Source organism: Sprattus sprattus (genome assembly GCF_963457725.1).
Source record: "Sprattus sprattus genome assembly, chromosome: 7".
Lineage (NCBI taxonomy): Eukaryota > Metazoa > Chordata > Actinopteri > Clupeiformes > Clupeidae > Sprattus > Sprattus sprattus.
The window spans coordinates 11,217,082-11,242,923 of NC_137926.1; the positions used below are offsets into that span (position 1 = coordinate 11,217,082).

Here is a 25,842-nt window from a genome sequence, read left to right on the forward strand (position 1 = left end):
ATTAGCCCTCAAGTAAACGTTTCACAATCCAGCACTGTAAATCACTTCAAGCTGTGGAGTCTAAAAGAATGGGGCACTTCCTTTGCAAGTTCTTAGAACTCATAACTGCCCTCGATGTCATCTTCAGTGTACACTGTCAAGCTACCAGGGGTCATGTTTATGTGGAAATGGAAGCAATCCTCTTGGCACTGCTAAAACGTCAACAATGAGACCAACCTATTTTTAACCATGTCCAAATCATCCATTGTCATCACACTCACGTGTTTGTCAGTTATCATTTTAGCTCGTATTTATCACATTGTGAATAGTCAGTTGACGTAGAGGAAATCTGAGATGAGACAACAGGCTAAATGATAAACTGTAAGAGTGTACAAAAGACTAATAATTCTAAATTGTTGTACATAATATCTTTACAAGACTTGTGATTGCAAGCATCTGAGTAAATATTCTCTTTGAGTCTACCTACTGGGAAAGAGCAATGGGCCTTTGATAAAAGAACCAGCTTAGGTTAAAGATCCTGGTTTTGTCAAATCCTTCAAAACTCCTTCTAAAAAACATCTGAAGAATATTTTAGGAGACTACCAACTCATTCAAGAACTTTTACTAAACATCAGTATCCTTGAATTTCACAGTATCCACGATAGAAGGTACATCCTTCCATACATCTCTCCGGGTCACATGAGTATAGGCAAAAACAATTTGTGGAAGGGGATAATTCTTTGTGGACTTCCTTTTAACCCATCCTGTCCCTTCAGTGCTCTGACCTTCATTCTAAAGATGGAAATTGTTTTGGATTTCTAATGTGACGTTATTGTAATGCAATGTGCGTTCTAATTAGGTCAGAGTTGAGGAGTCTTTGAAATATTTCATATTCATGTACAATTTAATCTTCCCATCCCATTATATGCTTTGGATTCTAGTTAACTGAAAATATTCCAAGAAATAATTCCTGTGTCAATCCAGGTAAATCAAGGTGCGTTAATGCAACACAATGCATGACCCTAGACTAAGCACGTCTGTTTGATGAACGAGGAGATGGCACGTTTACACACTTCATCAAAATCTCTGTTGGAATATTCAAAGCTGGCATTGGAGCAACATAGTGTTTCTGAGTGCTTAAGGCTGTCATTGGCTGCTGGTAGTAAACGCATTCACTTAAACAGTCAAAGGTTCAGCACTTTCCATTATACTGAAAAGAAAGCCTTATGGCTGATTTATTGTGTAATTAATAGAAAATGCTGATTTACTGTGTGTAATAAATAGAAAATATCATACAGGCCAAAGACCCAGACAACCTGGATCGCTGATATCTTCAGTTGAAAATGTGTTAAACAAAATGTTTACATCTCACCCTTTTCTTAATTTGATTCTCAAATACTGTGCACAGATCTTTGACTCTCTACCCTGGTTGCTCTGATCTAACTTTTCCCTCACACATATAGTCCTTTTGTATACATCTCACAGCTGAGGGCAATTGGCAGGACATTTCCGGTGAGTTCATTTTCCCTCCCACATCTTATAAAAAACATAATTTTCAATTCACATAACCCTCTGTCCTCAAAATGAATGAACCCCTTCACTATTGCACTTGTTCAATTGTGCTGAATTTGAGAGCGAAAAAGGCCTGAAAAGCGCCTCAGTTTTACAAACCACAAGTATTATCATATAATGGTAAACATATACAGCAAACAGTTATGTGTGCTTACACTTTTTACCAACCTATATTAAAAAGGTCACCTCATGAGCGTCATGTGAGGTCTTGGCATTAAGCCTGAATTGAATGTGACTTCTGCCATTATGGACCTGGTGGCTTCTATTAGGTCAGAGAACCATTGCTATCTATATAACTAGTGTAATATCTCCTTAGTTTAAGCGCTCATGGCCAAACACAAACAATAGAAAAAGGCTCAGCCATGGCCATTTTTAAAGGAAAAAAGGGCAAGGGTGTTATTAGCATCAACAAAGAGAGGAGGCCCCTCAAGAGTAACATGAGTGACAGATGCACACCTTGCAAACTGTGCTGTTGTGATAAACGTTTGCCTGCCCCCAAATCACTGTTTTTGACTTGTTTTGTCTGAAATGGTCTTCACCAGAAGGATATCCAGCCCTTATTTGAAAGGTTTGTCTCTGCAGTTATGCTTCAGGACTTTAGTCTTTTGATTGTTTTCCACACTTGGTTATGTGTCTCAGGATCTCAAAGACCAGACCAGCTACTCTGTGGTCTATTTGGCTGTGGTCGGTGTAGTGGTTTCACGGTTTCTGCACCTTGTTAGCTTTTATATGATGCTCCAGAGGGCAATTTGATTGCCATGATTCTTTTTAATTTATGGCTGCTAAGGTTTATTTCCAGGTGCTTTTGCACTGTGGACTGTCTCTTTGGCCATTACCCTGTTTTTGTTTACTTCATTCTTTTCAGTTGCCATTCCATTTATTAACTTTGGCCTGCATGTTTAAGTCATGTTTAGAGAATTATTTCCCTGGCTGTTTTTTGCCCTGTTCTTGTCTGTCTGGTTTCCTCCTGGTTGGCTCCATCACGCTGGGTCTGTGCAGACACACCAGGTCCCTCGGGTGCCTGGAAGAACTGTGTGACACAGCTGCAACTGTGTCTCAAGTGACTGGGTTTTTGATGGCAATCGAGATGTGTCCGATCAAGGTGTTTGAGGTGCTTTTGCCTTGGCTTTTCTTAAGAACTGCAGTCTTTTTTTTTAGATTACCAATTTAGAATTCTATTTATCATCTTACTTATAATTCCAATTATTACTATCATTTCCATTCGTCTTTTGTTACATAACCATTTTAAAACAGCTCTTAAATCATTTGTAGGTTCATGTCTCTCTGTTTTATTGTGCTTTAGAATTCTCTGTGGGGGGAGAGATATCTGGGGCATCTCAACGCCACAACAGAGCGTTGACCAGAATGGAACATTCTAGCACACAAGTGTTCCATTTTCCATCTGGTGGCTGGCCTATACATCCCTCCAGGTTAGACACTGGTCAAACCCGTCAGTCACCACATGGATGTATGGATGTATGGATGTATCATACATACAAACGTACAGTCATGGCCAGAATATTGACACACCTGCACTTCTTTCATATAAAGCACCACTTCTCCCAATTAAAAATGCTTTGGTATTCATGTGCTTGTTTATTTTGTTTGCATTGGAACAACACAAAAAAGCAAGAAACAGAGAACCAGCTTTCTGACACTGGGCCCTACATTGCACTGCAAGATTCGTCTGCAGGTCAGCTTGAATTTGTTTGGAAGTTGATCAAGGTTCTTCATCCAACATTTTATCAATTCTTTGTTGCATTTCTTCCATCAATCTTCTCTCTGTCCATGTGCAGGGAGGTTAGCAGTGTCATGGACTTGAAGATGCTACTCACCAACGGACCCAGGATCATTAAGACTTCTGGAGATGGACCTGTAGCCTTGAGATTGTCCATGCTTTTCCTCAATTTGCACTTGTGACTTGCCACAGGTGAGTTTAAATACAAATTAAAGAAGCACTACATGCTTGAAATCCAATTATTTCTCACAATTTTGACAAGGTGGCAATACATTTATTTTTAATTCTCTATGTAATTATCAGATTTGGCTTTTTTACATTGGTCCAATGCACATGATATACATGTGAATCCCAAAGCAAAGCTAATTGCTATAATCTTCTGGGAGTAGTGCTTTATTATCTGAAAGAAGTGCAGGAGTGCCAATATGTTTGGCCATGATTGTATATTAATGAATAAAGAAGGTCTGCCCAGGGCAATGTTCTCTTCTTTCATGCAATGTCCTGATGTCTGGTATATCAGTTCTGTGGAAATGGACAATCAACATTCTTTACCAGTGCAAAAAGACTACCTCTGTCATCAATCCAACCACTTCATATGTACGTTAGGTTTAATGTTTTGATGCATTATTTATGTTTCTCCTCATGACCCTGTTTTCTCATTATCCCCGATGCCAAATAACCCATTTCAAATCAATTATCACAACTCATAACGTGTCAGCCTGATGTTTACCAAAGCTTTCCTCTCCAATGGAAATATTTGTTTGACTGAGTCATCCTGAGTGAGCCGGTTGATGATGTGCATAGCTGGCGTCTGAAGTCAGCAGTGGCAGTAGTACTGATGGCCGATGGACTGAGTGTTTTCCATGACTAACTGCCTTGCAACATTTTGAATTATTATTTTAATACTAGATATTAATTATATCTAACACTGTTGACATCCACGTAAATAAACTAGCCTTAACTGCCTTGAAACATTTAGAATTAGTGGGTCTCATTTCAAAATGCTGGATCTCTCTGCTGCATCTTAGTGTTTCGTCTTTGAATTATACTAGTCTTATTATCATACTTTTAGATATTAATTATATCTTACACTGTTGACATATCAATAAACTAGCCTTAGATTTCACAAACTTATTTTACATTCCCTGTTCTAAGATTAAGAACGATCGTAAAAAAAGACTGAAATCAGTTAATAGTTGAGTCTGCTTTGCTCATGCTCAGTTGGAATGATAACCTGCAGCCACATTGGTCCTCTGGTATAGATACCAGCATCCTGTGAACTTTGACCTATTGTGCCATATCTATTTTGCATTAGCATTTACAATACTAGATGTAGCAGAAGTTGGGGTTTTGATTATGCCTTCCCTGTAAATGTGTAAATCTAGATCCAGTGTGAAACCCATGTGTGTGCGATCTGCATGGGGTCAACATGGAACCCCTGGATAAACCCATTTGAGAATGTTGCTTGAAGCATAGATATAATTCAGTTCCTAACCTGTAATTAAAAGATGTCAAGTCAGGTATTTTTGCCATCATTTAAGCATTGGGAACATACTGGGCCCCAATCATAGGGCGACGAGCTGTAAGCTATGCGTGTGACATAATGCTAGTCTGCAAATGGCGCAACATCAAAGGGAAGAGAAGATCTTGAGGTCGAAGCTGTTCTCAGCTGATAACCCTCATTAGAGAAGGGATGAATTGATTGCCCATAACTTAGACCTTATATAAGGGTGGCCCTTTGTGAGACACCTGTATGCCTGTGCTCTGCAGAGTTCAATGGCTCATGGAGGTGAATAACAATTGCACCCGTTTGGCTGACGTACATGACCCCACGGGTGGAAGAGGGGAAGCTTCCCCTCTTCCTAGCCACTTATCATTTGTTTTGTTGAATCCAACAGACAGAAGTACATGTTATACAAATATTTAGACTGTTAAATTATCATTGTTGATAGAATCTAAATGAGCATGCCAAACTTGTAGAACGGACCCTGAAGACGCAGTCGGGATTTCGGGAGTTTATTTCAGCATGGAGATTCCTTCTTAGCGTGAAAATTATTTATGTTGAATATACTGTAGTGGAAAGGTACATGAGGAGGTTAGTAGGGATGGGTAGCCTTTCTTTAAGGCAAAGAAACATTTCCTTTATCTATAAGGCCTATATGCCTTATTGATTGTTTGATAGAACAAAAACATCAAGGCCGTCTTCAAAGCATTTTCATTTTCAAAGCAAACGGCAATACAAGCATGCAGCATGCTAGTAAACCACTTGTTTTAGCCAATGACAGACTCCTAACCGTTGTTATAAGGTTCTGAGTAACATGGAAAGGATACACCTGTGTCTGTTTCATGAAAATAGTTCCCATGACCCTGTATGAGGCCTTAATAAAACTGCTGTTGGCTGCCATCAAGTGTGTGTAATGATTAATTTGACAGCAGTTGTGGTCATCAGCAGGTCAAAAGCCCTTCGCCTTTTCTTGTTAAAAAACTATTTGATTTGGGATCTATCAGAAGACTTATTAACTTTTAATAATGAACTAACCAGGGAACTGAGTCTATCTTCAAAAACAACACTGATTCTCCAGGCAATGAAAAAGATATTTTGTGTTCATTAGTGTCATATGTAACCCTAGTCTTTGAATGCCTACCCAGTCTCCAATGATGGAAAAGTGGGCAAATTGGAATTTAATGAGAACTTCTGTGTGCATTTTTCTTATTTTGTTGGCTGACACATTTTCTTTTAACGAATTGGTTTGAAAGGATTTCTCCAGACCGCTGCTGGCCATCAATGAAAATGTACTAGTTTTTAAGCCACGGCTCTGGGCAGGTACCAATTATTCTTTGGTGTTGGATACATCAGCTGTCACACACAGGATTATATTTTGCGAGTGGTAATGGCAGGCACAACTGGCACACACCGACTCTGACTGGTGAGAGGTGCTGTTCAGTTGTGGGTGCCATAACATGGATTCAGGAAAATCACATCAGAAAGGCAGGATGTCGGTAAGAGGAGTTTAAGTCTTTGAGGAATCCTTCCAAAATAAAAATATATCTGATTACCATTCAGTAGTTTGAATGAGTGACCGTAAAATACAGACAGTTAGTTAGATTTATCAGCTGTATCTAAATGTTTCTTTATTAAGGGTGCAGTTAGTTGTTTTGTTGACTGGACTGAAGATGTAACTCTAAAGGTCTAATGAATAGACAGTAAATCTCAATGTTACTGTGAACTTTACACACATTTTTATCAGTTTCAACCTTTTTAAGTATTTGTTTTCATGTGATAACTAAATAAATCCATGAAGATACCTTGAACAACATATGTCAACAATTGTCAACTTCTATCCTTCAGATATTGTGTCATGGTTCTAGAAGCATTCCAATTTTTCCAAAACAGTGCACTGTAAAAGGAATGTTATTACCTTATATTTGTTTGGAAAGATTGTCAGAGCTCATTTGTTGGGATGATCTACAGAGTTGAAATCTCTTAGGCTACAGCACAACCGTTTTATAAATTACAATTAACTTAATGTGAGAGAAGAGGAATAAATCATGCTTGACTGAGAGATTCTATTATCCTATTATCAAAAGAACATCCCACTTTAGATAAGACAGAGGTCAAAAGGTGAAGGTGCAGGAGTGCAGTTCATCTCGATTGAAAAAACAAAAAAAACCTTAAAGACTGTACAGCTTGTCCTAACTTCATCATGACATCAAGTAACGCTTTTTAAATACAACCATAAAAACTATGGTATCTACTGTTCTGGTTGATAATATACATAGTTGTTGGGGGATATCCTGGGAGGCATTCCAAATTTTTAGTTTAGTGACACACTTGGGTGAGTTAACTCTGAGCAAGTGGTAAACCTAATAGAAAAACCCCCGTTATTATTTCAGAAAATGTATTCAAGTTCTAACAATGATGCTCCAGCAATTAGAACCTGATGGACCACCAAAACTCAGACAGACATAACACGATCAATAACTGATCTATTATCATCTCCAGAACTGAAAAGATTTGGGTGTTCTGATCAATTCTTCAAATGTGAGTTCATCTGGCAAAAAGCCACTACTGGGAAAAGTGTATTAGACAAAAGCAAAACATTTTCACTTGAATACTGATGCTGGAGACCTGGTTTTATGTACTGATTTTAAATAAGAGGGCTCTGTAACATTTCACCATAGGAATACCTCAGCACTCTGAACCCTGTCTGCAACTATCATTCATACTGTGCGTTGTGATGGATCAGCGTGCATGTCTGGGGACGTATCTGGAGATGATTATTTTGTTTTGCAGGCATCGTGAATGCTGCTGTAACCAGGAAGATAATGTGCGGCAAGAAGTGTTCCCAGTCACAGTACTCAAGAGGTGACGACATGGGCCTACCAACCAAACAGAGATGCAGCTGGTGATGTTCAACCAGCTGAACATCTGAGTCCACACCTACAACATTTAATGTGTTTGCTTAAATGCTACCAGCTTCTAAGATTAGAAGCATGTAAAAATGACACAGAAATACTGTTTGTGAACCGTGAAAGTTCCTTAAGCAGCAGACTGGTTTTATACCTGAAATTCAATGCTTTGGAATTGTGTTTCACATGGTGCCTGCTATCCATCTGTTGGTCCTTCTGTGACTTGCTCTTATTGTTGAAATATTTATAGAATACCCACACCACCTTTTGACATAGTGGTGTGTGCACACTCTACACACAAATAGGCCAGTGATCCATTGAACCCCATATCAATGGTATTTTGGCAAAATGTTAAATTCTGTGGGAAAAAAAGACATGATTGATACAAGAATGATTCTATCGCCATCTAACGGTGAGGAAAAAAGCAGCTTAGCCTTCAATAAAAAAAACATAGGCCTTCTTTACATAACGTTTAAACACTTTGAAGAGAATGATGTTTTGTTTGTTTCTCTCAGACTCAAAAGTACTTGGATTAGGCCTATATGGCTGACCTACTCTGACACGTAAGGGGTAAGAGAACAGACAGGCACGTTCAAACTAATGACTATAGTTAGTAACTTTACCAGCAGCTGCTGAACAAAAACAAAATCTTAACTCCGACTAGTGCTCCAAAGTCGTGGATAGGGGCGCTTCATGTCGGAGGATTCGAGTCCAGCAAAAGTTAGTTCTTACAATACAATTACTGTCACTATACATATCTTTCAGTGGTATGCAATGCTTTTCATCGTTACTTGAAAGGCCCACAGGTACGCGGGGTATCGACTTGCTTTTCATTTTAAGATAGCTTTGCATTTCTCAATTGTTTTTAAACCACTAGCCATAGTCCACTTGGCTAAAACGTTGCACGTCAGATTTGGCAACGTTTAGTTAGCTGGCTAGCTATGTTAGCTGGCTAATGTGGCTGAGTCAAAACTGTCATCCACGTCTTCGGTTTTCTGTCAACCGAAACGTGTACCATACGCCGGTTAATGACAGTGTATCTCATTTATTCTAAATCAAGAGTGGTTCGTGCTTTGGTTAGTACAACTGATGGCTTCGTGTCTGGCAGGCTCGTAACGTAAAGTTAGCGATAGCATACCAAACGTACTCCAAAGTAACACGGCTGGCTAACGTTAGCTATCGCTAACTTTGATGCTATTCTCCACACATAGAACTGTACTAATAACGTTATCGACCATAAGCCATTCGTGGAAAATATTGACAATTGTTGATCGATTGCGCAAATATCTGCCTTTCATCTGAGCCCAACGTGTCATAGTTTTTGGCAAAGATTTAAATGTCGCGGTTACTTCTTAGTGGCGAAGTGACGCGGGTGGTCATAGCTAATCACCTCACGGTATTTATACAAGGTTGCCAGAGTTCCGGAACTCGGGCTTATTTACTGGTTTTTATGGATTTATCCTCCTCACAAAAGGTAACCAAATGGTTTACACGTCCCCGTTACCACAAAATAGCTTTAAGTGAAGAGGTGTATAATGACATACTTGTATGATGGTAAATCTTAAACGAGGTGGCCACTGGCCACTCATGAAAGGTTACCATGGTAACGAACTGTAAATCGGCTCAACCATACAATTTCACGTCGCCCCTGCATGCACTTTTCAGTGTCTTGAATGTAGCTATGCTAGCTATCTAATCTTTTCTACCAATTGGACAGGTTGCAGTTAGTGTGAGCATTGTAATAATTGTGCAATGCCATAACTAACAAAAAATATGGAAACCACATGTTGCTTTGATGACAGCTATGTTTAAAGGTAAGTTTGACGAGTAACTTTAAACTGTTAGATAGCTAGGATAGCTTAGCTATAACGTCAACACTTACTACGATAACATTGGCACGCGCTTTATTATCCTTTCTTGGGTGATGTTGTCATTTAACTTAACGTATCCCTCATCAGTGCGTTAACGTTGGCTAGATAGCGGCAGACCTGGTAACATTAGCTATCTGATACTGATTTTGTAGCTAACGTTAACCTTACCAATGGAAGATGAGGTTAGCTGGGTTCATCAATGCGAGCTTGAACGATATCAATACAAAGATTAGTTTAGATAAATTGCTCAGCAACTGCCTTAATTAAGTACTAAGTTTAGTCAATGGTGCAAACCCCATTTTGTGATACTAACTGCAAAATAAACAATACAAGGCAAAACATTAGGATAGCCAACGGTAGCTAGATGGCCAGGTAGCTGATTTTACTAAACTCATCAACAGAGATGATTTCGGAATGTGCAAGACAGCTATCCCTAGCTAGCTTCTTAACATAATTAAAACTATCAACTAACATTGTGCATGTTTCATTTACCCGCTTGCTTGATGTACAACCAACTAAGACGACTTAAAATGAGCTAGCTATCGATAGACACCGGCTTGCAAGGATTTAGTATCTAATGACGATGACAAAACGGTGGCATTTCTATCTTAGTGGTCCTTTGCTATCTTGTTGGGGTTTTATGGCGTACTGGCAAGTGAACCATTAGTGGTACTGCCAACTCCGATGGGGATTTTTGTTAGGTTGTAGCTATATATAATTATCAGCACCGTCTTCACTCCGCCATGCACATGACTGAGACATTGTCAAAGGGCTTAAGCCGATTTTCTCACTTTATTTTTAGGGATGCGAAAGACTCCTAGGGTGATCATCCTACTGCACCTGCGTGTCAGGTAGATTTCCTGCAAGGCGATGCAGTCTTGCAGTCAGCTGCAGAGTCGTGCACAATGAAGAAAATATTCCAATTTACCAAGAAGAAGAAAAACTTCTCCCCAAGTGCATCTGAAACAGCAAGTGTGTTATCGGTCGGTTATGACTTGAAGGAGAAAGATTTGGGAAAGGTTCACAAGGCTGCCTCGGCTGGGGATGTTTCGAAGTTAAAACAGCTTGCAAAGAAAAATGATCTAAACCAGCTCGACAAAGAAAATAGGTAAGTTCTATCCAAATGTATTGAGGCATATTGGCACCTGTTCTTTCATCTTCTGCAGTCTGGCACTTATCGAGCTGGAGTAAGACAGACATGTGTTTTATGTCTAAGTATTTGTATAGAACTTGGAAGAAAAGGTACCTTTACTTTCATACAGACAGTAGGGCTGCTGCTTTAAGACATTGCAACAGCTTTGTGTCAGCAAAGCTTTGGTGTTAAATGGACATGACCCCATGCATTAACGAGAGCGTACGAGGAACTTAAGTCTTGTGCCTGAATTACATGTCAGTTCAATTACATTTTGCCATGTCCAGCTGTTAAAGTCGAGGTGTAAAAACAATATTGTATACAGCATTCTAGTTAAACATTTAAACATTCAAATACAGTTTTAACAATGATATGAAAAGTAGGACAAACCTCAAACACATTTAAGTCATCGTATTTCGACTTAATCGTATTCATTTTTTGTACTTGTTAAATGGCATGAGAAACATTAACGGATGTTTTTACATTCTGTAATGCAGTCATGTTGCCAAGGTATTCCAGAAATGTTTCCCTCCTCACTTTGTCCACAGAACTGCACTTCATATTGCTTGTGTCAATGGCCATACAGAAGTGGTCCAGTTCCTGGTGGAGACCAAAGTGAAACTTAACCTATGTGACAATCAAAACCGTTCCGCCTTGATGAAGGTATGGTTTAACTGAAAGAGAAAGAAAATAATAAGCCTGCTGAATTAATCAAAGCAAAGGATTCAGTGTAAACTATGATGATTAGATGACATTACATGTTGCATATTTCCATGGTTTAGATTCTGCTGTGTTTGCTCTGTCAACTTGCATAAGGGCTCAACTATACCCCAAAAGATGTATGAATGTAATATTGTATCACGGTATTTCTAAATAAAATCTTGAAAAAGAGACCACAAAAAATTAGAAGTGATGGGAGTGCAACAGGACGGCTGAAGTACAGTTTACAGTTTTTCAGCAGTTGACGTTGACAGTAGGCCCAGGCTTTATTTGTCAGCATAGATAGAATTAATTGATTATGTGTGTTTTTTGATGCGTAACCTTTGCCCTAGTGTGACTTTACATGTATCACTGGCGATTGCACAAACCATCATTGCTCAACCACCAGTGTAATTTGGTTGCGATTAATCTACGGTTTACCTGCATTGAAAACGGGGTGCCACTTCAACACATCTAATTAAGGATCCTTTCAATGACAGACCAATGGGATTGTTTGGTGACTGACGAGACATGAAGATGCTACATACCGACATTATGACTGCCTATGGTCGTTACTCTATAGTAACTCTAGAGAAGAGCTGGTGACGGCGCTGGTGCTTAGGCATTTCTCACATCTTTCAAAAACTTGAGTTAAACTCACTAATTTAATATATCGCCCAGCCCTTGTTGCTCAGATTGTAAATATAAAATCCTCAATGAGCAGTTTAAGTCTCTGAGTGTAACCATTAGATATTGTGGAAATATCTCCATTCGTAGGTGGTAATGTGCACATGTTTGTAACCCAATGTGTTTGGCAGGCGGTGCAGTGTCAGCAGGACCGCTGTGTAGCCCTCCTGCTTGAGCACGAGGCTGATCCCAACCTCGTGGATATCAATGGGAACACAGCGCTTCACCTGGCAGCACGGATCCCCTCACTCTCTGTCGGCGTCCTGCTTCTGGAACACGAGGCCAACATCAACGCACAGAATAAGGTGAGGCAGGTGCTCAAGTGGAGGACACCTCAGCGGGACTCCGGATTAGACTAAGAGTGGATCCAGGATTTCTACTGGATCAAAAAGGTTTACATATATAAGATAAGATAAGATAAGTTAAACCTTTATTAATCCCCGTAGGGAAATTCAGGTGTAATAGCACCAAGGAGAGTTACAGGCAAGAGTGGGTTACAAGGTAATAAGAATTAAATATATAAATACAAATAAAGAGAAGAGCAGGGATTGGGGTTGGAGGATGCCTAGCCCGAACAAGGTTGATAATGAATGAGGTAATGAGTTATCCCATTTACTTATCCAGGAAAAGTTTTTTTTTTATAGTAGAAAATGTTTATTGTGAGATTGAAGTTAATAATGTGAACAGATTTTGATGCACCAGATCACAGTTTGTATGTCTTGTAAGGGTTTTGTATTAGTGCAATGTATTTTCTTCCCTTTATGGAATTATAGGATAATGGTAGTTCTCATTTAGTTTTATACCTTAATCAAGAGTGATGCTCACCTGAGTAAAATACAAGCTTGTCGCTTTGCATTCATACGTTTTTTTGGGAATTGATGCACACTATTTCCTGTGTCACACAGAGGCTAACCAAGTTAAAGTGTCAGTCACATTTAAGTAAGGCACTAGTGATGGGCCTAACATGGGCTTTAATGCTTTGGCAGCCTAAAGTTTCAAGGAATCAAATTCAGAGTCAAGATTAAGGCTTATGTTAAGACTTCTGAAATGTCTTGGAAAACCTTTTCCCCTTTAAATAATTGTATATCAGTTATACAAATCCTTGGACACAGTGGATGCTTTTGGTTCAGATGAAGGAATAACTGTTACTGTTGATCTTTAGGATGGAAACTCTCCGTTGATTTTGTCTGTGGAGGAGAACCATCCTGAGATGACTGAGCTCCTTCTGAAGGAGGGTGGTGATGTTGATCTCATTAACCTGGAGCATCGGTAAGTCTTCAGTCACAAAAGGAGTCTGTTCGTGAAGATGACATTTTTCTTCTTCTTCTTTGAATTTGTTTGTTGAAATGTAAGTCACCTAAGATTCCTTCCGTTGTAGGTCAGCTTTGATGATGGCCTCTTGCAATGGACAAATCAGCATGGTTCGACTTCTCTTGCAATATGATGCTGATATCACAATCAAGGATGACAAAGGGTGGACATCTGATGACTATGCAGTAATGAATGGCCATCACGCGTGAGTGAAATTAACATTAGGGGTCATCTCGCTGGTGCTTACCATCTGCAGAACCTGTCCACAGTAACAATCTTATTTTTGTCAGTTTCAGGTATGATTTGATTTCCATGTCAGCGTTCAAGGTTGGATAGTGTATGAAAACAGGACAGGATACAAACAACAGCTTTATGCATTTTAAATGTTTGGTTCATAATCTTGATGCATATCAGGAAAATCAGGTCAGGTGTAAGACAACACATAGGTCAGGACTTTGTTTAGACCACTAACTGAAACTCCAACCAACAACACTTACTAAGTTATCTTAATTTACACATTAACCTCCTTGCCCCTTACCTCAGTTGATTATCCTTAGTGGATTATAGTTAGAATGGTTGAGACAGTGCTTCTGAGCTAAGTGTTTCACCTTCAAAATAAGACCTTGAAATATACCATAAAATAATGAGTGCAGTCACAGAATGAGTGCATGTACAGGTTAGAGTAAGAGAAAGCAAAGTTGTCATTTATATTCTTTTTTTTCTTGAAGGTGCTCACATTTGATCATCGAGCACGGGACAAAGCGCAAGTTTGTGCACTCTCCGTCCCAACTCAACTCCAGTAAGAAGAAAAGAACATCCATGCTGGGTAGTGGGTCTGGTGACATGGAGGCAGGCTTCTCATTAGGCGGCCCAGCCACTGACAAAGATGGTGAGCAGTTCCAAAAGTTTACCCCCTCCCTCCCCAATCAATGTTATATGAAAGTATTTTGTTGGTGCCAGTAGTCATGGTTACTTTGATCATCTGTCATACATACATCGGTCTGTTGTATCTGAAATCATTGGATTGTTTCATTTACCCCTCATGCTCTGCCACATGACTGGATGTAGAGCTCCAGCTGTCAGGAGCAATGGCAGCAGGGAGAGGTATTAATGGCAGTTGCGACATTTGATGAAGAAACACTAGATCAGACGCAGCATGACTTACAATTAACATTTGGCAATGATTGGTTTTACTGAACACGCAACTTTGGATGTGTCTGTAAGGAGTAGATGGTACTGAATTTGGTCATTATGAGAGATCTGATCTAGTTTCTTTCAATCTTTGTTCATGGTTTTGGTTTAGCCAGGAAGCTGGGGGTGTTGAATTGTGTTCAACATATATTTATGTTTACAGACACCGAAGACAACTCTCACACAGACTCCATTAGTAGGTAAGTGTTTTTGAAGAGGGTTTTGTCACATGCATTGTTATGGAATTGTTCTTCAACTGTTACAATGATATCAAAATGATCATGAAACTCGTTCTTCAAAAAGGGCATCAAAAAGTGGCCCTGCAGACTCCTGGCCATCTTCAGATGAAGATGATGCATTGGATCTTAGTCCAAAGGTCAGACTTTTCAAGACCTCATATTTTGATAAATTCCCTCGCCTAATTTGCAGGGAATTAATTCTGATTTTATTTGCAGAAACCGCAAAAGGTTAACCTTAAGAAACTCCTGAGTGCCTCGAAGAAAGACAGGACTGAAGGTAATTATCAGTGTTCTGTGGATGCAGATGTTCTGTAGACTGTGACTGTGGCTTTAATGTCTCACCCCTATCCCGTAGTCTTGGCTGACCCTGACAGATCCTGGAGTGAGTCCGAGCGAGGGAGCGTGGAGGGAGCAGAAAGCAACCCACCCCCCCTTAGGTCCCCCCTGCTGAACAGCACTCCCAAGCACCCAGTAGCACCCTCTCCCTTTTCCAAACCTCCCCAGATGACCTCTGTCCCTGTCAACCACTCCCAAAAGGTAAAGTCCCTGTAGTGCTCTCCCTCTGCCTCTGGTTTCCTTCTTTTGCACTCACTCTCTGCCTTTTCTATTCTCCTTTTCCCGCATCGTATTCAATCTTATCCTGATTGGACAGTCATTGGGGCTGATGTCTCAGAACAGCCTTCTGGCAGCAAGCAAGCTGGTGATTCTGTTGAGGAGGAAGGCCTAGAGGAAGAGGAGGAGGATGATGATGACGACGACGATGACGATGATGATGAAGACGACGACGATGAAGAAGAAGAAGAAGAGGAGGAGGACGAAGACGATGATGAGGAAGAAGAGGACGAAGAAGAGGACGAGGAAGATGAAGACGAGGAGGAGGCTGACGGTGATGAAGAAGAGGAGGAGGAGGATGATGTTGAGGGACAGGAAGCAAACATTGCTATAGGTGGTATTGAAGTTGTAGCTGTGCCAAAACCGTCTGAACCAGAAGCTGCTGAAGCCATCCCTTCTCTCCAAATTGAGAAGGATGATAAAGATTTCAAAGACACAACAACAGTGACTACAGGAGAAGCTGCTGAAAGATTTTCACCTGCTGAAAGAATTTCACCTGCTGAAAGAGTTTCACCTGCTGAGAGAATTTCACCTGCTGGGATTGAACAAGATGAAAATGAAGACAGTCAGAATTGTGGGATTGCTGGAAATATCGATTTAGATGAGGATTGTGTCGTCTCAGCCATCAGGGTAGAATCAAGGCTTTCCATTGAGGACGAATGTGAAGAGTTTTCAGACCATGAAGGATCAAATCTAGGCTCCCCAGCAGATATTACACCAACAGGGAGCATGTGTGGCACACCTCAGCAAAAGAGAAGTGACGAAGAAGAAGAGGATGATGATTGGGAAGATGATGAAGAAGATGATGAACTTCTTAGAATTGGGAAGAATGAAGTGAATCCCGTAATTTCCCACATTGACTCTGATGTCCCTGATGTGGAAGCTCAGACAGGGGAAGAACCAAGCACAGTGGTTAGACGAGACTCAAAAGATGTTAAAAACTCCGAAAGGGATGCAGAAAATGAGGATGAAAAAGATTTACAGTGTGATGATTTGGAACAAAAGGATATATCAGTAGTTGCAGATCCCTCAGCAGAATCAAAAACAATGTTGGGCTTAGATAAACCCAGATCTCCAGTTGTCTCTTCAAGAGATGATGAAGGTGGGATGTCAGGGGGTGTTGTAAAGGTACATTTTCTTGCTGCATTGCTCAAAAAGCATGATGATGAACATAGTGGTTCTCAGGAGGACAGCTGGGGAGATGAAGGAGATACTCCAGCACATGACGACCAAGGTGACCTTCAGCACAGCCTAGATGAGGTATCTAAACCCACATGTGATACTGAGCAGAGGCTGGATGAAGTTGGGGCTGAAGATGGGTGCAGGTCAAGTCCAATGGTTCTTCATAAGCAATCACCACAACCTACAGATGCTGTGTCTCCAGTTCTAGATGGGCCAGATGGGAAGTCAGTCCAATGTAGTGAAAGCATGCCCGTGTCAGTGATTTCTGAAGATGTTGAAGACGTTGCTGAGGATTATCCTGCTGAGGATTATCCTACTGATGAAAAGGATGTTCAAGAAATTGAGGATCAGGCCTTGCATGACAAAGGAGATGTTCAGAGTGAGGACTCTGACAGTGATGTGCAACAAATGGAGTATGACTTTGCAAGTGGCACAATTAAAGTTATCAATGAGGATAATTCTGACAGTACATTGGATGTAAATCCTGAAGATGAGGATGATGACATGGACTTTACTCCTGCAGACCATTCAGGCCTTGATACACAGGTGAAGAAAATAGTTGCAGTGTTTGAAGGAGCAGGAGCAAACATGAGAACACTTCAGGCTTTGGACAAGGATCACGCCCAAACCTCCTCACGAAGAGCTAGTCCTTTCGGGCAAAATCCAGAGATACGTATATCAGAACTCTCAGCAGCTGAAGCACAGGATCATCCTGTATCTGCTGTTGGTGGGCTAACAGAGGAGCAGGAACCGATTCCTCAGACAGTCATTGATGATGTTGAAGTTGACGACCTGTTTGAGGACAACAGGCCCGGTGTTGTGAATGATGTGGTAGAGGAGGTGGAAGAGCTGGAGGAGAAAAGAATGAAGTCTGTTGCAGATGTTAGTTTATCTGAGGCAGGATCAATGCAGGTACTAAAAGAGAGGGGCGAGGGGCATTATTGCGTTTTTGTTTAATTATTTGTATCAGATACATCATAAGAAAGATTGATTGTCCAAATCAGAGAAAAACTGTTTCCATTTTTCATCTCTTCAACTCTTTAATCCTACTCAAACCCAATTGTATTTGTTACTGATCATTGACAATTGTTTGGTGAAATAACAAAATGCTTACTTAACAAGCTTCTGGAAAAATAGTGAAGTGTGTACTTGACTGTCTGGCCCGCACCAAGTTAAACATGCTCAATATGTCAGAATTCAGCGCTCGCAGAGCTGTGAATGTCCTAGACTGGTTTACAGAACATGTCGAGACTGGGAAGATGTGTCTAGTTTTATCCATACAAATGTATACATTCATTTAAGCATAAGACTGCAACTTGACAAAATATGAAAAAAGTGGAGGGGTCTGAATTACTTTCTGAATGCACTGGATATACAGGTAGTTTACCTGGAGAGGAATTATAGTCAGGAAGTTTGAAATGTTTGTGAAATCTCATTTCGCTTTTACTTCAGTGATATGCAACACCTTTATACAATGCCACTTGACAAGACCATTGTTTCAAGGTGTTGCAGAACCTGTTTGAACAGTAAAAAGACGTAACAACAGAGTTATTTTTCCCAAAATTAGAAGATTGTAATCCATTTATTATATTCAAACGGCTATATAAATGTCTCCAAATAGGGAAATGTTTCCATGGATGAAGATGATGAGGAAGAAGAGGAAGATGATGATGAGGAGGAGGATGTTGATGATGATGATGATGAGGAGGAGGAAGAAGAAGAGGGAGATGATGTGAAGTCAAACCCTGAGAAAGAGTTTGAAGCTGGATGTGGTCCTGACACTTCATTGATGGGGAATGGAGCCTCTCCACAACATCAACAAAGGGGTGAGTATCTCAGTTTATTCTCCACATTTTCTATTTTTATGTTGCTTGCTAGAAGGGAAATATTATGTCAAATCCATATCACGATAATACCACAATCCTCTTAATTATGAGAAAATAACCATCATTGAAAGTCTGATTATTGCATTATACATTATTTATTTAAAAACAATCTGCTGGAAGATGATGAAATATGTCATAAATTAATAAAGGAAATTGATGTCATCAATAGAAATGGAAAATTCATGAAAACAGGAAGGTTTGTCTCTTACTCTACCAGCCTCGGTTTTGTTTGATTCTAGATTTTCTGTCAGAGTTGGGTTTGGAAAAAGGAGATGGAGAGGATGATTCACCCTGGGACTCGGAGGTATTCATCTTCTTTGTTAATGTGCTAACCACACTTTTCATTATTAAATAATTCCAGCAGTATGCTCCAATCACTCACTACCGTCTGTTCCCAGTCTGCCTCTGAAAGCCCAAAGAAACGGCACGGCGGCAGTCCCAGCTCTCCTGCCAAGACACACATCATGTCCAATATTGCAGAGAATAGTGAAGGTAATTTTGGCCTACGTACAATAATAATTCTGAGCTCAGTTTCTTGAGTCCTATAATACAAGCTTTTTTGAATCATTTCTGCTTTCATTCCATGCTTCCAGCAATCTTAGGTTGAAACTATAAAGTATATAAATGACTATATTTAATTAACAAACACCAAATTGTGTATGTATGTATTTCTTTCTTTCACACTACAGTTATTTATGCTGTCATAAATGTATACAATTCTTTAAAAGTTCATAAATGTACATTTTAAACTGCCTCTACGCCTTTTATTTTACTTACTCCACTTATCTTTTTGTAGACCTGTTATACGTTCCCTCTTTCATGAGAGAAGCAAGGAATAGTAACCTAAAGACATGGGGAAGTGTAGGCAGGCCTGCAAGGAAGAGGGAGAAGGGTAGGAGCATTTCAGCTCTGGCCATTTGCATCCAATGCATGAATCATAAAAAAAAAACCTAACTAACCATAAGCCATAACCCCACGCATATACGCTGTCTCTTTCATGAATTCATGTGAAGGACCACAAGCTTCCTGCATTGTTCTCGTCTCTTGGCTGCCAATTGTGAAATGTTAACAAGTGTTAACTCCTTTACTTCTGAAAAGGTGAAATTTATGATGTGACAACATTTTTAAGCTCCAGAGCTAATTTTTTATCTTGTGCAAATTAGAAAGAATCTCTCGTTAGCTAGAAATGGTAACAGGGGCAGAAAGGAATGGTCGAAGGAGAGTCAGCCATTGCATCTAATTTTTCCCAAACCATATTTTCCATTTGGTCTACTTGAAAACGAAGGTGATCTTGTGTGTATTTGTGCTTGTATGCCATACTTTTCATCCCAAACTCATTGCCTTAACCATAAGCTTAGTGCATTAACTTTGCAAAGAATAGTTTGACTTCCTTCCACTGGCATGCCTGCCTGCATCTGCTGCATGTCTCATGCAAGTGTCTTCATTCTGGTGTCAGTGTAGTCTGAAACATCTCCATGCATGGTGTTAAAATGTCATTCTGTTGTTCAGAGTCGAGGAGTGGGCACGACAATGACAACAAGGAAGACAAATCTGAAGATCCAGAGGAGCCAGTTTGTCCTCCGCAACCTGAACCTGCTTTGACGAGGAGGGAACCCATCTCTGTGCTTAGTAAGCTCATGGACTCAAAAGGACAATCAGAGAAAAAGACGGGTATGTCCCTGGTTGCGCAGACTTTTCTTCCATTTGGTTGTTTCCTTACTCTTGTATTTGCAAAGGTAGCAAATTGTGTCATATTCTTTACAGATCTTATGGAAGAACTTGGATTGGGAGATGTGGATGACCTAGAAGGTACATTTTTAGGTTATTTATTTTATAGGCATCATCAGATAATATTTATATTAACTTAATTGCAGTTTGTGTTGAAACGTGTCATGTCACTTTTGAGTGTCACGAGTGTCCTGAATTTTTCTTCCTCCCTTTCGCCTTAAAGAAAAACGCAAATGTCCTACAGGTCAGCAGACCCGTCTTAACGCTTCTGTGGCTTTTTACTCTCATTGTGCCTAGTAGTTTAGAAGCAGGCTTCATAGTGATGTAACCAAAGATACTATCGTGCTATACACTTGTCGTAGTGGCATAAGAAACTTCTGTTACATCAAGTGAGTGTTACGGTCACAGTCTCACCATCATCTTCACGCATTACAGATGGTTCAGATTGGGACTCGGCTAGCACCGCTAGTAAAGCCAGCCCTTCTTTCCGTCTGAATGAGGAGGCGGGAGAGCGAGACCCCAGCTCTATCCTAGCTCTGCCAGCTCTGCGGGAGCAGGGTCCTGGCCCTCCTAGTCCAGGAGAGGTGCACAGAAGCCTTACACCAGAGAAAAGGAGAGCCTCTCCCTCGGCAGGCTCACCACTGCCCAGTCCACGGTTAAGTGGTATCCGCTCTCCCCTAGCACGGCTTCATAGTCTGAGGCCAACTTCTCCCAGGCCTGAAAGTAGAGAGGGTGAGGATGGAACCTGATGTATTGATAACATTGATACCAAAATTAGGGCCCTGTAATCAGTTTTTGTTTTTGTCTCTCTAAAGCAGTATTGGCAATTTATAAGAAATGTTATGGTGCTACATCTCGCAACTTTTACATACCATAGCAATACCAAGCTTTTGTTTAATGGAGGCAAATGTACGACGTTTTCAGTACGTTTTCACTTTATTTTAGGGTCTGAATGGGATTCCGAAAGCTCTACTGCTGCCAGTCCAGCAAAGACACTGCCAAATATTGTTAAAACTGATGCAATATTTACACCAGGTAATTTATAAAGAGTGATTCTTTTTTGAAAAGACTCAAATTCCTACCCAACTAAATGCTGATAAATGTTTTTTGCCTGTCCGTCATATGTCATTGTGGTAGTACTCATTGTGTATCTAATGACAGTTCTTCAACCTTAAACCTTTTACCTTTTTCTTTGACCTTCTCTCTTTTACGTTCAATCAAACTAAGGCTTAGGGCAGGAGCTTTCTCCATATCTCCATATATACATTTATTTTGTATTTCAGCTAGGCAAGATGTATTTTATATTTAGAGAAGAATTGTATAAATAGAGAACATAGTTGACCAAAGACGAAGGTTAATTTTAGTGGTGGTGAAACAGGAAATCATGTGTTTGGCCATTAGATTTGTCAAATAATCGCTAAATAAATTATATTCTTCATTTTAAGTTGAACGACTCATGAACTCTGCCATGTTTTTATTGACTGTATAGCATTCCGTGAGCCTTCACCAGTAGAAGAAGGGATCAGCCATGCAAAGACTGAAGGAAGTCCTGAGCAGGTATGTTTGTGTTTAAGTTCCTTCATTTTTACAAAGTACTTATTTTACTTCCCCTTCATTCAACTGGAACCAAGGTTGCGGCTCAGCTGAGCATTCCAAAAAAATGTGTCTCTGACAGAAATTTGGTTATGTGTTGTAATATGTGTCTGATAGAAGTCTGGTTATGTGTTGTAATGTGTGTTTGGTTATGTGTTGTAATGTGTGTCCGAAAGAAGTCTGGTTATGTGATGGAATATGTGTCTGATAGAAGTCTGGATATGTTTTGTATAGAGTGGCTAGGTTAGAGACCTCATGATTTGGTCTGGTAACCATTGCTGTGTCACGATTCAATACATTTGTTGATTGTAATACATTGTGATTGTGGGATATTTGGGATATAAAGTATTGTTTTCCGTAGTGATTCTTCGCTTTATGCCGTTACAGATTAAGAACTTTTCAATTTTGTGTAGTGAGCTGTAAAAGCAATTTAATTGGTAAGCCTCGTAAGAAAGTAATAAATGATGAATAAAAGATTATGCTTATGCTAAATTACTGATTTCAACCAGGATACTTATTATTTGAAATATTGCCACACAAAATATCACAAACCTCCGATCAATTGCCCTCCCCCTCCCATCAGTGTTTTGTAAGTTTTGTTATTTGTTATGTCTGTGGAAAGCATGCCTCTAAGAATCCATGCTTTCATGACCATTGCAATACATACGTACAGTAGCACCACTTAGACCATTTTGTTTGCTCTTTTGGTGTTAACTGTGTCTCTTTGTCCACTCATGCTAACAAAGGATACAGATGCTTTAAATGCATCACATTTTGGTATAAGTAGCAAGTGCCATGGTCCTCCAGTGGTCTCCCAAACCGGTGGGGAGGAGGAAAAAAAGCAAGAGGTCAACGATGCACCCTGGAAGAAAAACTACGAAAAGATTTGGGTGGAGATTGAAAAACGAGAGACAAAGTCCCAGTACAGAAATGTGGCTGCTGAGCTAAAAGAGATGTTTGGTGAACTGACGAACGAACCTGGCAGTCCTTATACAGAAGGAGGTGCCGCGGAGGAAGAAGAGCAACAAGAGGAAGAGGAAGAGGCACCTTTTAGATCCACATCAGAAGTGTTTATTGAGGAAGAGGAGAAGGAATGTGAGAGGGTGGAGAATGACTCTGGTCCAGCTCTAGAAGAAGAAGGCAGTGAGGAGGAAGGGGAGACTGTGAAGGAGCATGTCAAATGTGTGGCCAAGGCTGCTTCAGAACATGAGCCCAAGGCTGATGAGGAAGACGTGGAAGGGCCATCTAGAGCTGCTGCAGAGGAGCCCAGTGAACTTGAGTGTGAGTCAATTGGGACTGAAGTGGTGGTCAGGACTGCAGAAGAGGAGCCAAGTGGAGAGGAGGAGGAGATGACAAACGTGGTTCTTGCTTCTGCCACCAATGCTGAAGAGTCTGAAGTGGAGGAGGAAGAGGGAAGGGGAGAAGTTGAAGTCAGAGTCAGTCCTCCTGCAGAGGTCTCCAGTGAAGAGGAGGATGATGATGTAGTGATCATAAGGCCCGTAGCCAGGGCGAGAAGTATCATGCTCCATTCCATTCCTGAACAGAGGGAGTCCTCTGGGCAGGAAGACTCACAGTCTGAGGAGTTCCCTCGCCCTCTACGACACCCTGAGAATCCATCTAACCTCCATACCAAGGAGGTCTGCGAGGAAGAAGAAGTAGACCCTATCACAGCCCCAGTACAACACCTAGAGATCAATGTGCTGTCCCTGGAGCCTCCCAGAAGCTGTGCCCTTGATGCAGAGTTGGAGGCAGATCACACAAATCAAAGTGATGGTGAAAGGCCAGTCAAACCCAGCTCACAGCTCAACAGTGATGGTGACCTTATCCTAGCCGTAGGAGAGAGTAGAGCTAATCCTAGCGTGACCAGAGCATCTCCTAGCCCAAGCACATCATTCACACGGAGCCCTGTGGAGTACCGGAGCACACAAACTACAGAGACTGAGAGGAAGAATAGTGGGCCCTGCCAAGAGGGTCCCGAAGCGCCGCTCTCTCCCAGTTCACGCTGCCCCTCGACTCCCTCCGGCCTTTCAGATGAAGAGCTGCAGGTGGACCTGCAAAGGTTCAAGTACAAGGTAGGGAGGCTGAGGGTTGTCTTCCAGGATATGCAGAAGGAGAGGGCACGGCTCCGCAAAAAGGTGATGGTGATGCCCGTTTCCATGGTCATTTTCTTCTCCTCTCCAACTCTCATTGTATGGCTTTCTTAGACGTCTTAGATGTCTTCAGAGAGAGTGCCATCCCAGGCCATAGAGACTCATCTGTGTTTCACTTCTGACAAAAAATCTCTCATTCAATTCACCTGTTCGCATTTACAACAGCTAAAGCTCTCATCTTCATCTTCAGGACCAACATTAGGTTGTCATCTTCTTTCTCATTCTTACCAGTCTGTTGTCCTGGTGCTGCCCTTCCAGTGTCACACCTGCGTGCCGTGTGCAATTAGCTGGCACAAGCTCTACCTCATCTCTCCTCAAGCCTGTCAAAGTCATTACACATTAACACCATGGTATTATCCTGGTGTCAGTTTTCCCATAATGACTTTTCAGTAGTGCTGTCTTTACACCTTGGCTCTAGTGTCTCTCATGGATTGCATTTCAGCATCACCTCCATTTGTCTCCGTCGTAAAGTAGCAGGTCTCTGTGAGTGTGTTTGTGAGTTGGTTCATTGCATGCTGCCTCAACCAAGGTTATACTAGCTACAGACCTTGTATATTTCCTCCCTGGTTGATGTGGGTGTGTTTCTGTGCTCTAAATTACAGGTTTCTTTTTAAATCTTAAGAAGGGGCCCAAGTTAGTCCCTAATTCTTAAAAAGAATCTTGGTTCTGAGCAACTGTCTATCTGTAGTCCTTTGTGTGAAAGTTTTTTAGTTTTTGTTTTAAATATATGTATGTATTGTGTTGCTTTTGCATGCTTTTTGTGAAAACCGTCAATCATCTCAGAAAGGAATCGCAGAAAGGCTTGGCCGACCTTTACTGTTCTTCAGTGTGAGGGCTTGAATAAATGTATGAAATTAATTCATTTATTATTATAAGTCAAAATGAACAGTTCATTTTAAAGGGCGGTCAAACTTATGTGGATGTACACAAAATGTGGAAAAATGTGCTTTATGTAAACATCAGTTTTGTTGCTTTGTCATTTTCCCCGCCTCTGTCATGTCAGGCTTCTGAAGAGTTAAAAGGCATGGTGGAGGACAAGGATACTAGTATCCTGAGGAGTCCTATGAGGGGATCAAGAACACACTCCGAACATGACCTGGAAAAAGGGAAGAAATTTAAAACCACACCGGGAAACCTAAAACCTCAACCAGAGGGACCAGCAGGAAGTCCTAGGGAGCACGAGTTTAAAATAAGGGACAGTGTTACACAAAAACTTCAAACTTCAACGACAAAAAGTCCAAGGAGGTATGGAAATCTATTTGGACTCGATCCTTTTATTTCTAGTAGTTCTACGTTTGTAACATTCCATAGACCAGCAACTTTGGTTGATGTGGCAGTTGTTATGGTTGTATTTTGACAATGCAATACTCCAAAAAAAAAAAGCATGTATTAATTTACAACTGATTGGCAGTTAAAATCTTGCATGGCAAGATCTTAATTTTGCTTTGTCCTTCCTCCCTCCCTTGCCTGGTGCTTGTCGTCAACTCAGACCAGCTGCTTGGGCGGGCAACCTAGACCATTTGTTGTCATAAGTGTGCTTATGTCCCATTCATGGTGAGGTGTGTGTGTGCGCTCTCCCAGCACTGGCAGGTCCCCACCGCAGGAGGAGCAGCCTGGTGGTGTTGCAGAGGAGGAGCAGGAGGTCAAGGCTCTAGATAGTCAGGGGAGCCTGCTAGCGCATGCTATGGAGCAGGCCAGGGCTCCGCAGCACACAGCCCACCTTAATGGAGACCACCTGTCTGTGTTTGATGATAGTACTTTAAGTGAGGTGTCGGAAGATGAAGGAAGGTATATATGCAGTATGCCACTCTTTTTCCTCTCTCTTAACCGAGCCATGCACATCTGTCTGTGGATGGGCCTAA

At 40.8% G+C, this 25,842-nt stretch overlaps 1 protein-coding gene across 1 annotated transcript in view; it reads left to right on the top strand.

Annotated features, from left to right (window-relative positions):
- Positions 1-10,475: 10,475 nt before the first annotated feature.
- Positions 10,476-25,842, top strand: part of ankrd26 (ankyrin repeat domain containing 26) — a gene marked incomplete at both ends in the record, with an annotated part of 30,299 nt that continues 14,932 nt past the window's right edge. The window contains 20 exons of the mRNA XM_080842615.1: positions 10,476-10,678; positions 11,251-11,365; positions 12,220-12,393; positions 13,251-13,357; positions 13,467-13,604; positions 14,128-14,288; positions 14,754-14,790; positions 14,894-14,966; positions 15,046-15,106; positions 15,185-15,366; positions 16,600-17,535; positions 18,332-18,449; positions 18,749-18,813; positions 18,908-19,001; positions 20,019-20,180; positions 20,274-20,318; positions 20,673-20,821; positions 22,577-23,965; positions 24,984-25,225; positions 25,562-25,768. Coding sequence (XP_080698741.1) covers positions 10,476-10,678; positions 11,251-11,365; positions 12,220-12,393; positions 13,251-13,357; positions 13,467-13,604; positions 14,128-14,288; positions 14,754-14,790; positions 14,894-14,966; positions 15,046-15,106; positions 15,185-15,366; positions 16,600-17,535; positions 18,332-18,449; positions 18,749-18,813; positions 18,908-19,001; positions 20,019-20,180; positions 20,274-20,318; positions 20,673-20,821; positions 22,577-23,965; positions 24,984-25,225; positions 25,562-25,768 — 4,658 coding nt within the window. The remainder of the gene's footprint in view (positions 10,679-11,250; positions 11,366-12,219; positions 12,394-13,250; positions 13,358-13,466; positions 13,605-14,127; positions 14,289-14,753; positions 14,791-14,893; positions 14,967-15,045; positions 15,107-15,184; positions 15,367-16,599; positions 17,536-18,331; positions 18,450-18,748; positions 18,814-18,907; positions 19,002-20,018; positions 20,181-20,273; positions 20,319-20,672; positions 20,822-22,576; positions 23,966-24,983; positions 25,226-25,561; positions 25,769-25,842) is intronic.